The sequence below is a fragment of the Myotis davidii genome, unplaced genomic scaffold (assembly GCF_000327345.1).
Source record: "Myotis davidii unplaced genomic scaffold, ASM32734v1 scaffold32, whole genome shotgun sequence".
Lineage (NCBI taxonomy): Eukaryota > Metazoa > Chordata > Mammalia > Chiroptera > Vespertilionidae > Myotis > Myotis davidii.
Genome location: NW_006286587.1, coordinates 9869508 through 9883757, shown reverse-complemented (window position 1 = coordinate 9883757; position 14250 = coordinate 9869508). Strand labels below are relative to the sequence as shown.

Genomic DNA, 14250 nt, shown 5'->3' with positions numbered 1-14250 from the left:
CTCTCCCTGGTGGTCAGTGCTCCCCTGGGTGAGTGAGTCTAAGCTGCCAGTCGGACATCCCCTGAGGGCTCCTGGACTGTGAGAGGGCACAGGCTGGGCTGAGGGACCCTCCCCCCACCCCGAGTGCACAAATTTTTGTGCACCTGCCCTCTAGTCAAAGCATAATATGCTAATGATATGCTAGGGCTGCTCAACTGCTCGCTATGACGTGCACTGACCACCAGGGGGCAGACACTCTGACCAATAGGTTAGCTTGCTGTTGGGGTCCAGCCGATTGGGACAGAGATGGGCTGGACATAGCCTGGAGCGCTCCTGCGGTCCCCTCCCCAGCTAGCCAACCTCCCACATTCCCTCTCTGGCCCAGTGGGGTCCCTTGGCCTGGCCTGCACCCTCTCGCAATCTGGAACCCCTCAGAGGATGTCAGAGAGCTGGTTTCGGCCTGATCCTGCAGGCCAGGCCCAAGGACCCCACTGGTGCACGAATTCATGTACCGGGCCTCTAATGTTAAATAATGTGTCCTCAATTAATTATGCTTATTTTTTATTCCTTTATTTAATTGTATTTACTTATTTTAGAGAGAGAGAAAGAGAGAGAGAGACATCAATTTGATGTTCCATGTATTTCTGCATTCATTGGTTGATTCTTATACATGCCCTGATGGGGGATCGAACCTGCAACTTTAGTGAACTATGACAACACTCTAAGCAACTGAGTTATCTGGCCAGGGCTTTCCTTTATTTTTTAAAAAACAATGGAGTTTATTTTTGAAATAGGTCAGTGTCGATTCCTCTCCAGCCCCACCTCACCATCCACATGTTCAGTTGGCATGAAATAAACAGAAGTAATATCCTCAGCAAAAACCTCATGATTTATAAAAAGTACAAGCCTCCCCCCGGTTTCTGCCTACCACCTGCACCCGCGACAGACATTCAAACCTGATGACCGACAATCCCTTTCCTCAGAAGGAACCACGTGTCAGCATTCTTCAAAAACAAACACGAATGCCTACAAGCATGTCCTTTAGGGAACAGACACGTGGAATCTATCTGTTCCTCAGTCACCAGTTTGCACTTTAATACTCAGGGTTTTGGTGGGTGTTTTTATTGTTTGTTTTTGTCGTCTCCCTTTAAATTCTGAAAATTAAGCTAAAAAAAACCCACCTTTCCCAAATTCTACTTCCTCGGTATTCTTTTCCTTTGTGTTAAAAACAAAAACAAAACAAAAAAGCTACCAAGAGTATCCCAGCTTCTGATATCGATGAATTTCCCAACTGAAGAGAGCAAGAACAGTAATATCTTTTCTCTTACAAAACTTTGGCTTTTTAACTTAGTCTTCCAAAGGATGTGTTTTCTGCATAATTTAATTCAAATGTAATGGAATATCTAGGAGGACAGGGTGAGACCCAGCCCCTAACCAGGAAGAGCTTCGTGCTTGTATGTTAGAGGGAGGGAGGCGGACGGGAGAGGAGCAAATACTGTAAAATAAGTTACTAAAAGCTGAAGAAGAGGCTGGGACCCGGCCCGGTTAAGTGAAAAGGACAGCAAAGTGCTCACCGCTGACTGGTAGAAACAAACTCGCACTTCCCAGCTTCCTCCCTGCTTCCTTCTATGGCCACCTTCTTCCCCCACACTATGCTGTCTGAGCTTAAATGCTTCCAAATGATTGTGATTGCTCCTACTGGACTTGGATTAGAATAACAGTGCCTAAGGGCTGAAATGACCAAGTCCAATCACAAACAGCACTATTTATCACTGTGCAGACACTTTTATGTGTGATTTTGCCTCCATAATTATCCTAAGGGGGTGATGGGGGTCCTGCCCAGATCCTGGAAGTAAAAAAGAAACAAGATTAGAGTTCTGGTGCTTCAAACAAGTGAGGAAGGATCCAATAAAAGTGCACACTCTTCTGAAGTGAAAAACTACCTAATAGCTCTGGAGAGTATATCAATCTCTGTTCTCTTCATGACAAAGCGACAGTGTGACAATTTTGGCTTAAGTACCTTACAATAGTCATTATAAAAAGTCTGTTTTTATTCTAAATGACCCAGAACACCAGAGAATCTACCAACTTGTCCTTCCCTCATTTCCATTGCTATGGTCCTCTTATAGAAACAACAGGTCAGGAGGAAGGTACAAAATGTCAGCATGTGTAATATTTTTTCATCAAGTCAGCAATTTTTATGTGAACATATTTGTGTATTTTTTTTGGAGAAATATCTTCTTTCTTTCAGGCTGAATCTGCAAATAAGGCACTCAAATCACTAGAAAAGAGAAACCATGCGAAACTGAAAAGGTTACTAAAGATAGTGTTAGGTTATTCTAATTATTTGAAAAGTCTGTTAGTAAATAGCTAGTATATTGCTTCTTGCTTCAAAATGTAATAATTTTGGATGTGAAAGTTACCCATCTCAGATGAAAACTCTGGACCACATTAACATTGAATAGAATATTTATTGTGACTTTTTCCCCTGTGATATAAGATTGTTTATTTTCCCGAGCTCTCCAAATGACACAGTTGCAGAACCTCTTTCAGCTGGTCTTGCCTGAAATTAATGAGAAAGATTAAAGACATCAGAAATAGATAAATATGTAGTCCTAATGAACCCCTGCATGCTGTCTTGTATTGAAAAACACCCCCCACCCTAAGTAAATAAACAATAAACAGCATATGGAAACATAAGCCCACTAAGAAAACTGACTGGTCTTACTGTTACCTGTGAATCATGATATTTCCATCCTATCATATAATAGATCTGATATGTGGCAGGCACTGAACCATCCTCATTTCTGTACATTTCTGTAAAGACAAACAATGGTTAAAGTCTGAAAAAATGCCAGTAGGAAAAATAATCTGCTCAACAAAAGTCGTGTCCTCCAAAGAGAATGGATATTAGGAGCTTGTGGGATTCTGAAAATGCCTCCCATAAAAAACCCTCGACACCTGAGAAGCTGGCAGTAGGGAAGGAGTAAGCACTGTTTGGAAAGGCATATGGAGACACGGGATCTGAGTTTGGAAGGGAGGACAAGAAATCTGATGGTGCCCGGCTGGGGTGGTTCAGTGGTTGAGGATTGACCTATGGACCAGAAAGTCACGGTTGATTCCCGGTCAGGTCACATGCCTGAGTTGTGGGCTTGCTCCCCAGTGTAGGGTGTGCAAGAGGCAGCCAATCCATGATTCTCTCTCATCATGGATGTTTCTGTTTATCTCTCCTTCTCCCTTCCTCTCTGAAATCAATAAAAATATATTAAAAGAAAAAAATCTGATGGTGCCTTAAGAGGAAAGGAAAAAGCACTGGCAACGTTGAGGGATAAACATGACAGGACACATTTCTCAGTGATTCCCGGGTGGCGAAAGGGCCGGCTCCCTTACCTTGGTACACCGCTGCAGCCGCCAGCATCGTGTCTCGGTGCAGGAGAGCTTTTCTATTCCAGGCACAGTTACTCTCACCCATTCCTAAAAATACACTACAGGCAGTTGGAGATAATACAGCAAAACCCTGAGCAGCTCAATAAATACCACAGATTTACTTTCATCTCCTAAATAGTACACCATGCTCTAATAGTCATGCAAAACATCCTAAATAATCTCATTTTGCTTTCAGAATGCAGCAAGGCTTCTTAGTGACTCTAAGGCAAAACTACCTGGAGCGTCTGGATATCAAGACAGTGAAGAAGTCAAATTTCAGGAGGCTAGCCCCATAGCACACTTTACTGCCAGAAATGGTCTAAATTGAGCCAGTAGGGCCCTGGCTCGGGGGCTCAGCCGGAGTGTTGTTCCATACACTAAAAGGTTTTGGGTTGTGGGTTCAATCCCTGGTCCGGGCATGTATGGGAGGCAAGCAATCGGTGCTTTCTCTCTCTCTCTCTCTCTCTCTCTCTCTCAACCCTCCTCTCTCTAAAATCAATGAACATATCTTAGGGTGAGGATTAAATAAACAAACAAACAAACAAAGTGAGCCAGTTGGGCAAAAAGGAAAGTGAGTGGCCCTCCCAGTGAGTCATTAGGAGCTGCCAAGTTCCTTTCGAAGGATGCCACATTTTATGCCCCTTTTAGCTGCTGTTCAAAGGAGGACAGGATACTGTTACAATGCCTCACCCCTTCTAAAGCCATAAATGTAATATGATCATGAAACTGGGAAAAGGGCTCCGAGACTTGTTAGATAATACCAAAGCTAATGTGTTGTCAGGTCTTACAATACTTTACTAGACCCAGATTAGGAAAAAAATTAGGTACATTCTTTTCAGGGGCACTTTCCTTAATGTTTTAAAATTCATTTTTAGATTTCTTTCTTTCAAGTTGATAGCTAAAAGCTACATTTGATTTTTCCTAATGCATATACTTAAATTACTTTGTAAGGCTACATTTTAAACTACTCCTCAATATTAAAAGGATTTCAAAAGCAAAATCTTTTATATTTATTGTCTATCTACTACATGACTAGAAATCAGTTTATTGGTTTTGTTTTTCTACTTTCACAAAAGAAACCAATAAGCTTTTCAACATCAATGTTCTTTATTAGTTTAAAAATAATATTCCAAGTTTTCATCCCTTTATTGAAAACAATCAACAAATTTGCTGTACTAAGTAAACCTTTTTCTTCTCTCCAATCCTAAAAGGCTCCTATTAGTCCCTAAAATAATGAATCTCTAATGCTAAAAGCAATGCCCCGCATCCTGTGAGTATAACAGCCCAATTCATGAAGAACAACAGCCAAACCCAGGAAGAAAAAGGTGGATCTCAGTCTTGCGGTCATGAAGCAGCTAGATCTCAGAGCAATGGCTCTGGGTCAGACTAGAGCAGTGGTTCTCAACCTTGGCTGCACATTAGAATCACCTGGGAATCTTTTTAAAATCCTGATTTCTGGGCCTCGTCCTCCGGAAATTCTGTTTCTTTGTTATGGGGTGGGGCCACAACATTAGTACCAAAGAAACAGAATTTCCAGAGGACGAGGCCCAGAAATCAGGATTTTAAAAAGATTCCCAGGTGATTCTAATGTGCAGCCAAGGTTGAGAACCACTGGACTAGAGGATCTCCCAGGTTTCCAATGCTGACATTTTGGACCCATTACATAATCTAATTTTAAAACATTCTGCATAGTGAGTATCAACTATAGGTAAACTGGGCTCATGCTGGAAGAGTCTATTGCTGATGATGGTTGTGGTTTCCAAGACTGACGATAAGATAACAGGCAGCCCCCATGAAAAACAGGTTTCATTTTTTCAAATGTAAATATTTAATGCATTTCTATGAAATGCCTTCTAAATAAGTGTTATTGGGATCTGCTAATTGAGATTACTAGGCACAATGCTTTTCCTGAAGGTCTGACCTAGGCGTAATGTTCTTTCTGATACAGAAATTCAAGAGCACTACTATACAGCATGGCCATCAACTCTGCTGCCAGGGCAACCCACCCCCTCACAGGGACATGCAGGGCCACCCTGAACTTCCCTCCTTGCAGAAGCACTGTGATGGCACAAAGACTGAGGGATCAGAATCCCAGTTCTGACCCTTCCCTGACCAGAAGCAAAGTCATTTAATCTCTACTAAACTCAGTTTTGTGATCTTCAAAGTGGAATGATAACACTTTGTAACGCATCCTGATGGGCCTGTACTGAAGACCACCTGGGGACTCCTGAGCAGCTCTGCACTTTGGCATAACAGAAAAATCTGGAAGGAGGTAACTGATTAAGACTTTCACAGTGTTTTTAAGGTTAAGTTCAACTGTTTATTAAAAAAATCTGGCCCTAGCCGGTTTGGCTCAGTGGATAGAGCGTCAGCCTGCGGACTCAAGGGTCCCAGGTTCGATTCCAGTCAAGGGCATGTACCTTGGTTGCGGGCACTTCCCCAGTGGGGAGTGTGCAGGAGGCAGCTGATCAATGTTTCTCTCTCATTTATGTTTCTAACTCTCTATCCCTCTCCCTTCCTCTCTGTAAAAAAATCAATAAAATATATTTTTTAAAAAAATCTGATTTATTCCAGTTTACTAGGAAAAATTCTGAGTATTGTCTAAAAAAATGAATAATAATAACTGAACTTACCTTAAAACTACTGTGATAGCCTCCAAAATTTTTCATGCATTCATCGCTGATATACAACTTGTTTTGTAAAGTTAGGTCAACATTCTTGACTTTTTTCTGTGAATTAATAATAATGGCAGCTTGAATGAGAAATGCCACAACCATCAAGAAAAATGTATAATGCAATGTAAAATATCGAAAAACAATTTGAAGGTAGCACCATCTTCCAGTCTGCAAAGCCGCACACCTGGAATTCTCTCAGGCTTCTCCCTCCTCCATTCATCCCCTGACCACCTCTTACAGTCTCAGCTGCCTCTGACTTCTCATCAGGAGGGTAGTAAAGACTTCAGGATCTGAATTAGGCTGCTACACTGGGTTTAAACCCTGGCTCTACCACTAATACATCACCATGAACAAGTGACTTCTCTTTGTGCCTCAATTTCCTCAGGCAGAACGGAGGTTAACTATGGTAGCTCTAGTCTCACCTTCCTCATAAATATGCTCATAAACATAGCTTCAGGGTGAGCCCTCTGACACGCTAACCTGATTGTCTTTCCTCTGTGCAAAATTCTTCCAAGACACTACCAGGCTCACCTGAGAAAATCCAGAAGCTTCTGATGGCCTCTCCTGCATCATTTTCCATCACCCCCACATTCTACATGCTCAAGCAGTACTGCAGTACTGTACAGTTCCTTCATTAGGGAAGTGTGCACCCTCTTACATCTCTACCTTTACACAGCCCACTTTCTTGGCTCGGAATGCAATGCCCGCCCTGCCCCAAGCCTGCACCCACTCTTCATTCTCCTGGCAAGCCCATTTAGCTGAGGTGCTGCCTCTTCTGCAAAAGCATCCCTGACTCCCTAAGAAGGTTTAGGGGCTTTTACTCGTTTCTCCCTGTATTGATCTCATTTTACAGCGAAATACAGATGTCTGTCTCTCCATAGAGCACAAGCTCCCTGACATCAGGAACTGTGTATTCCTATCACTGGCTCAGTGGTTGGCACATGGTAGATGCTCAATAAATGGTAAGTGAATGAATATAAACTCAATCAGTTAATGTTTGTAGCTACTTTGTTATCATTTTTACAAGTTATCTTTAAATAATTCCTCTTAAACCTCCTAAGGACAGGAAATATCTAAGACTAAAACACATGCCGAAACCGGTTTGGCTCAGTGGATGGAGCGTCGGCCTGCGGACTGAAAGGTCCCAGGTTCGATTCCGGTCAAGGGCATGTACCTGGGTTGCGGGCACATCCCCAGTAGGGGATGTGCAGGAGGCAGCTAATCGATGTTTCTCTCTCATCGATGTTTCTAACTCTCTATCTCTCTCCCTTCCTCTCTGTAAAAAATCAATAAAATATATTTAAAAAAAAAAAAGACTAAAACACATGATTTGTGTAAAAGACTATACAGTAAAAATAGGGCATTGGCAAAGCCTCTTAAAGGTAAATAAAAGGCAACAGTTCCCCCAAATAATGATCAATTTAAAACCCAGGTTATCAACTGGGAGGGGTTACGAGTCAACCTTCTAGTTTACAGCTTCATTTGGATGATAGTTAAAAATAAAAGCTGCTGTACACTTAAGATTAGTGCATTTTACTGAACGTCCATCTAACTTCAATGAAAAAAAACCCACATAGATCAAATACCCAGTATAGGACTCTGGATTCAAATCATAACTCCAGACTTACTGTGATCACAGACAAGATACTTAACTTCTCGATGTCTCAATGTGCTCATCTGTAAAATTAGGATACTAGGAAATCTCAAAGAACTGCACCTGGCACAGAGTAAGTACTCTAGTTTCAAATTAGAGGGTCGCAACCTCTTTCAACTGATAGGGTCTAATTTCTAGTCTCTCTTTTCTTTCTTGAAATGAATCATGAGCACAGCATTTTTTGTGCAGCAGAACAAAAACAAATGCTGTATTTGAGAAGTACCCTTATCATAACAGTGAATGATAGATTACCAGCGTACCATCATCTCTCAAGCTTTCTAGTAAAGGGGCTCAGTGATCAGGGGGAGCCAAGTGTTTGGGGCAGTGCTCAGGAGGGAGTGTGTGAGTTATTACTGCTTCCCTGTCACGTTGGGCTGCACGCTAAGGCTGCCAGGCCCTGTACTGAAGTATAATAAATAAAGAATGACTATAATAGTAAGTTTTCCGCTACACAAGTTTCCCCTTGTGGTTCTCAAAGGAGGCTGGGCAATGGCTCAAATGGACCTGTTACAAATGGTTAGCTATGAGAAACAGTAGAATCAGATAAGAGCGTTCCAGTGCAAGAGTCAAGAAGGCAAGAGTTTAGCACCTAATTCTTCTACGAGGAGGTAGGTGTTCTCTTTTAGGCCTCCTTTTTCTCGCTTGTAATGCAGAGATGAAGTAGTTACCAGAGAGTGGTTGAGGGAAGCGAGTGCAATAACGCTTACAAAAAAACTATAAGTCTGTAAACAAAGTATTTCTTTTTATAATCCTCTTGCTTTAAATCACTTTAAGTTTTCAGGATCCAGATGAAGGCTCCCTGGTTTCACACAACACACCTTTACTCCGTACAGCTTCCCCATTCATCAAACTTGTTTATGCTATTTGTGTAACAAAAGAATCCAACCTCACAGATGCTCACGGGGTTGGGGGTAAGTTGAGGCTCTCTGTAGAGAAAGTCACTTTTCCAGTAGCCCTCAGTGGTAGCTGTGTGCTTTTGCATACCTCACCTCTTTCATGGCTGGGGGCAGGTCTGTGTCCTCGTAGCTACTCCAAGCCTCTTCCAAGTCATTACTTCTCTGCCTATTAAAACCCTTGCCCTGCTGAGACCCACACCACTCCTGCTGCTGTCAGATATCAGGTTCCCAGGCCCTCCTGTCATTCACCTGGTTCAATTTCCCTCTGTACCCCAAGTCCTGCCACCAGCACAGGTGATTTCACTGTTAATAACCAACTGTCAAGTACCACGGCCTCTAAGATTTAAGTCTCCTCACCACTAATGGACTTCTCCATCCCATCTACAACATGTTCCAAAATCATTAATTCAAAGATCCCATCTGCTGACCATTTCCTGTGGTCCAGCGTTCTTGGTATTTCAACCATAATCACTCTCTGACCACCTTAGGATCACTCGTGCACGTCTCCTCTACTTTTTTGCCAATCCATTAGCTTGTTCTTTTTTTCTTTCAAAGTACCGTTCCTTCCAGCTTAGATTATTTCAATTACACTCTTGGAATTATTTTTAAATTTTTCAATTACAGTGGACATTCAATATTAGATTATATTAGTTTCAAGTGTATTAGACATTTATATAGTTTAAGAAGTGATCCCGCTGAGCCCTAACTGGTTTGGCTCAGTGGATAGAGCGTCGGCCTGCGGACTCAAGTGTCCCAGGTTCGATTCCGGTCAAGGGCATGTACCTTGGTTGCAGGCACGTCCCCAGTGGGGGGTTTGCAGGAGGCAGCTGATGGATGTTTCTCTCTCATCGATGTTTCTAGGTCTTTATCCCTCTCCCTTCCTCTCTGTAAAAAAATCAATAAATTTTTTTTTTTAAAAAAAGAAGTGATCCTGCCGATAATTCTAGTACCCACCTGGCATCATACAGTTATTACAGTATTATTCACTATATCCGCTAAGCTATACTTTACACCCCATGACTATTTTGTAACTACCAATCTGTTATTCTTAATCCCTTCACCTTTTGCACCCATTTGTCTTTATGTCACTCTCAACTAGCAAAGTCCCAACCCAAACAAATTTAACTATCAGTTCTGTGCCCGATGTTGTTGGAGAAAGTGTGAAAATGCTTTAAAGTGCCTTACCTTGTAAATCTTCCATCAATTCAAACATTCCAGGATAGTTAACTTGAATTTCATCAGTGTCCTATTTAAAAAGAAAATATTCATTTGACATTTATCACAAAAAAAATACAGATTCAAAAGGCCACAGAGATTACCCAGACCAATCTCTCATGGTAAGCAGGACTCTTAGTTCCATCATTCTTCACAGATGTCATCTGGCTTATGTTTGATTTATGATGATTTCAAATTGTAGAATAAATATTTGCCATTTTAAGAGAACATGTCCTAAAACTCTTATCAACTGGTTCTAGTTCTTTCTCGGGGAACAACACAGAATCAGTCCGTTCCGTGCTCTGCAAAACATTCCTCTCTTCTTCACATCTAACAATTCTGCCAGGAGACTGTAGGGGAGCGGGATTTCACCCCAAAATATGTTTCTTTGGGTTATTTTAGGTTGATTCTTTTTTAAAATCAAAAGGCTTCCGAAAAGCTTTTAACCTTAACTGCCTAAAAAGAAATAAAAAATGTATAGATAGAGAGAATGCGATAAATACAGAGCAGGTCACAAGTGAAGTTTCCTCCTCCTGACTTCTGATACTCTGTCCCTCTCCCCAAAGATAACCTTTGTTAACTGTCTTATCCATCCTTTCAGAACAATTTTTCCTCATAAACTCAAATACAATTATATCACTTAAAACCTACATATGCAATGATATATGTACTATGTGTACATACATACTAGTACATACTCTTTTGCTCTTTTTCTATATTGCACTCTTGGATTTTTTAGAAAATAACATCTTGGAGATCTTCCCCTGCAAACATATATCTACTGCATTCCTTTGTAACAGCTGTGTACTCTTTCATTAAATAGATATGCTTTACTTATTTAACCAGTTCTCTATTAATGGACATTGGGATTGTTTCCAGTTTTTCTTTTTAATCCTCACCCAAGGATTTTTTTATTATTATTATTACTGATTTGAGAGAGAGAGAAAGGGAGGGAGGAAGAGAGAGAAACATCCATGTGAGAAAAAAATATCAACCAGTTGCCTCCCATAGGCTCCCCAACTGGGGATCGAACCAGCAACCTAGGTAAGTGTTCTGACCAAGAATCAAACCTGCAAACTTTTGGTGTATGGGCCGACGCTCCAACTAACAGCCCCGAGCCAGGGCTTACTTTTTTTTTTTTTTTTTAAAGAAATGCATGAATCAGTTTGTGAACTTTTTAACAAGACAGTCCCTGGGTAATTCATTTCTTCTACATCTTTTTCTGTATTAAGAAACTATTTTTAAAAAGAGATCCTAAGATTAAAAACAAAATTTCTTCCAAGCTGATATGCAGCCACTAAGCAATGTCCTTTGAAAACCATTCTTCAATGAAACAATCTAAAAGCACTGTCTCTCAATCAAAGAGTATCACAATAGCTTTGTCAAAGGCCTCATTCAAATTAAGATGGACCACCTGCATTTTCTCCTAATATACTAGTCTGGCACTTGGTCCTACAAGGAAATGAGCTTCATTTAGAATGCCAAATGACTCTGAAAACAATTCACTAAGAGGGTCATATAAATGTAAATATAACTATTTGGGTTTAATGTAACTTGATTTCCTTAAAAAATAGGAAACCATAGCAGTATAAAAGCAATATATCTAATGCTGTATGCAACATAAACCTGTATAATTGATTATATAAAAGCTTTTTTGGATGGGTTTTTTAGAAAGTGAATTAGAGTGCAACGTTAATACAGCACTTTAGAGACAGTGCATATGTCACAAGGAACAAATTTATAGATTTAATCAGCAACTGTCTAATTTTGTAAACTATAAAGAAGATTCCACACCAATATTTTTGTATTATATTAATGTTTAAGTTATTCAGTTCATGTTTGGAGAAGAACATGGAAATTATTTTGAATTAATAGATTTCCCAAATAAGAGAAATGTAGGCTTTTCAATGCTATGATATCAGGTTAAGTATTTATAGTAGAAATCTTTCTAAAATGCACAATCCACTTGACAAACATGGAAAAACCACATGGAGTAACAGAATTGTAACACAATAGGGAAGGCAATTAAGAGGGTGAACTAGAAAGATAATCTTTAAACCAGTGGATTCTGACTTATTTCAGTCACAGTCCTCTCTCAAGATCTGATGAAATTACATACAAACAACAAAAAAACCATGTTTCTTTACAACGTGGATCCTCTAGTTTACTGACAGAAACCTTTATTAGGTCCCTACCTTTGGGACCTAATAAAACCCTAACTACCTCCCAAAGACCCCCATCTCCAAATACCATCACATTGGCTAGGGTTCAACTTATGAACCTGTTTGACCTGTAAATCCAAGAAAATCAAGCAGGGATTTCTGGGTTTTTTTACTGCTACATATGAAGTACCTGGAATAGTGCCTGGCACAGAGAAAGTACTCAGTAAAGTTCGTCATAAGATTGAATAAATAAATAAAAACACAATACAAGGACAGTCATTTCAGAATTGTTTCTATTGGCAAAAGAATCAACAACAAACAACTAGAACAATCCATAATAATAAAAGTGTAATATGCTAATTAGACCGGATGTCCTTCCAGACATCCTTCTGGATGAAGCTGGGGCTATGAGGGAAGCCTGGGTCCTAGGTGCCTGCCAGCCGAAGGAGGGAAGCCCGGGTCCCGAGTGCCAGAGTGAAGCTGATGCTGGCAGCCGGGGGAAGGAAGGCCTACTCTTGCATGAATTTCATGCATCAGGCCTCTAGTAGTTAAATGAAACTTTGGTACAGTCATACTAGAGAATAATGCGCAGAAGTTACAGCAAATATATTCGTACTGATTTGGGAAACAATTTAAAATATTCCATTAAGAATGAAAAATAAGTTTCAGAAATATATACCTATATTTGTATGTATGTCTATATATAGTATGGTAGAGCATTTGTTATTTTTAAAAATCTGGAACATTACACACAAAACTGATGACGACAGCCACTTCTAGATCTCAAATGTGGTTTGGAGGCCCTTTTGAGGCTTCATGAAGTCAAACTATTTTCATAACAATACTAAAATGCTATCTGACTTTTTCATCTTCTATTTTCTCATAAGAATACAATGGGATTTTTCAGAAGTTACATGACCTGATATTGCAATTGATGTAAATGCAGAGCAGACATGAGAATCTAGCCTTTATTATGCCATAGATTAAAGAAATATGTAAAACTGCAAAGCAATCACATTCTTTTCTCTCAAAAAATTTTTTTTTTACTTCTGGAAAATACAGTTCTTTCTCACACAAAAATAGGTCATTTATGTTAGCATATAGTTGGTATATTATTGTTAGTTTTAAATGAATAAGTACTAAAATTCAGTTTTAATTTCCAATATAGCTAATATTGATAGCTATAACCCACATAAACAAAAACCCTTTAAGGTTCTCAATAATTATAAGTGTGTAGAGGGAGCATAAGACCAAATTTTTGAGAAGTGTTGTTCTCAGGAGAGAACTAAAATTTTGGGGACTAAGAGGAAAATTACAGACTTTCACTTTATCTGTAGAGTACAATGTTCACAACCAATATATTTGTGTTATTACTTAAATAATTAAAAATGCATTAAAATTATATAGTGATTCCCTCAATGTACAATTGCCTATATTGAGAGTTTTTGCTTTAATTATAAACCAGAACCCTCACATGAAGCAGTTTTCCATTTTTAGCTGCCCAACATCTCTGAATGCAGTTTCTATTGGCTCATGCCATTTAAGAGTTTACAAAAGACAGAACTGTGAAATCTTGAGGGTTGTTATTAGTTCCTAGCCTATTGCCTCTTCCTTCCCTGAAAGTCCCTTTCCGCCATCAGAGGCCCTGGTCTATGCCCCTCCTTCCTATCGAAACAAGGACGGATATGACAGTTCATTTTTGGTTGCCTGATTTTATGAAATATATTCACACTAAATCACCTTAAACAGGTGATTTTAAGCCTATCATTCTAATTATGCAATGAAAAGTTTTTCTTCATCAATACCTATTTTGTCTAATCAGGTTTAGAGAAGTTTCCAGGCCTTGAAGGGTTTGGGAAATGATGGAAAGTCTACTCAACCAATCTCTGAAGGCAGTAATGGCATCTTTCAGAATTGCTCTGCTATTGAAAGGAGTTGGAAGAGGGTAATCGTTTTCTCTATAGATGACCCCCCTTGGAAGCCTTAGCCTGGAAAGTGCTAGGGAAGGATGAGGGGGAAAGAGGAAGGCAGAAGCTACTATTTATTGAGCATCTACTGAAATGTAGGCACTTCACACCCTTTGTTATTTAATCTTAACAGCCACCTGAAGTGGGGGTGCACCAAGAAAAGATAAAAAAAATGCGGACACAAAGAAACAGGACGGAAATGTCAATGGAGGATATTGAGTTCAGAACCCCACTTTTAAGGTCTCTCAAGAACTGTCTAGAAGCTGCCGATAAACT

At 39.9% G+C, this 14250-nt stretch overlaps 1 protein-coding gene across 1 annotated transcript in view; it reads right to left on the bottom strand.

Moving 5' to 3' along the window:
• Positions 1 to 2430: 2430 nt before the first annotated feature.
• NDUFAF5 (NADH:ubiquinone oxidoreductase complex assembly factor 5) overlaps positions 2431 to 14250 on the bottom strand; it is a 31419-nt gene continuing 19599 nt past the window's right edge. The window contains exons 8-11 of the mRNA XM_006758103.2: positions 9816 to 9876; positions 3370 to 3453; positions 2714 to 2796; positions 2431 to 2542 (exon numbers count right to left, since the gene is read on the bottom strand). Of these exons, the coding sequence (XP_006758166.1) occupies positions 2450 to 2542; positions 2714 to 2796; positions 3370 to 3453; positions 9816 to 9876 (321 nt within the window). The 3' untranslated portion in view covers positions 2431 to 2449. The remainder of the gene's footprint in view (positions 2543 to 2713; positions 2797 to 3369; positions 3454 to 9815; positions 9877 to 14250) is intronic.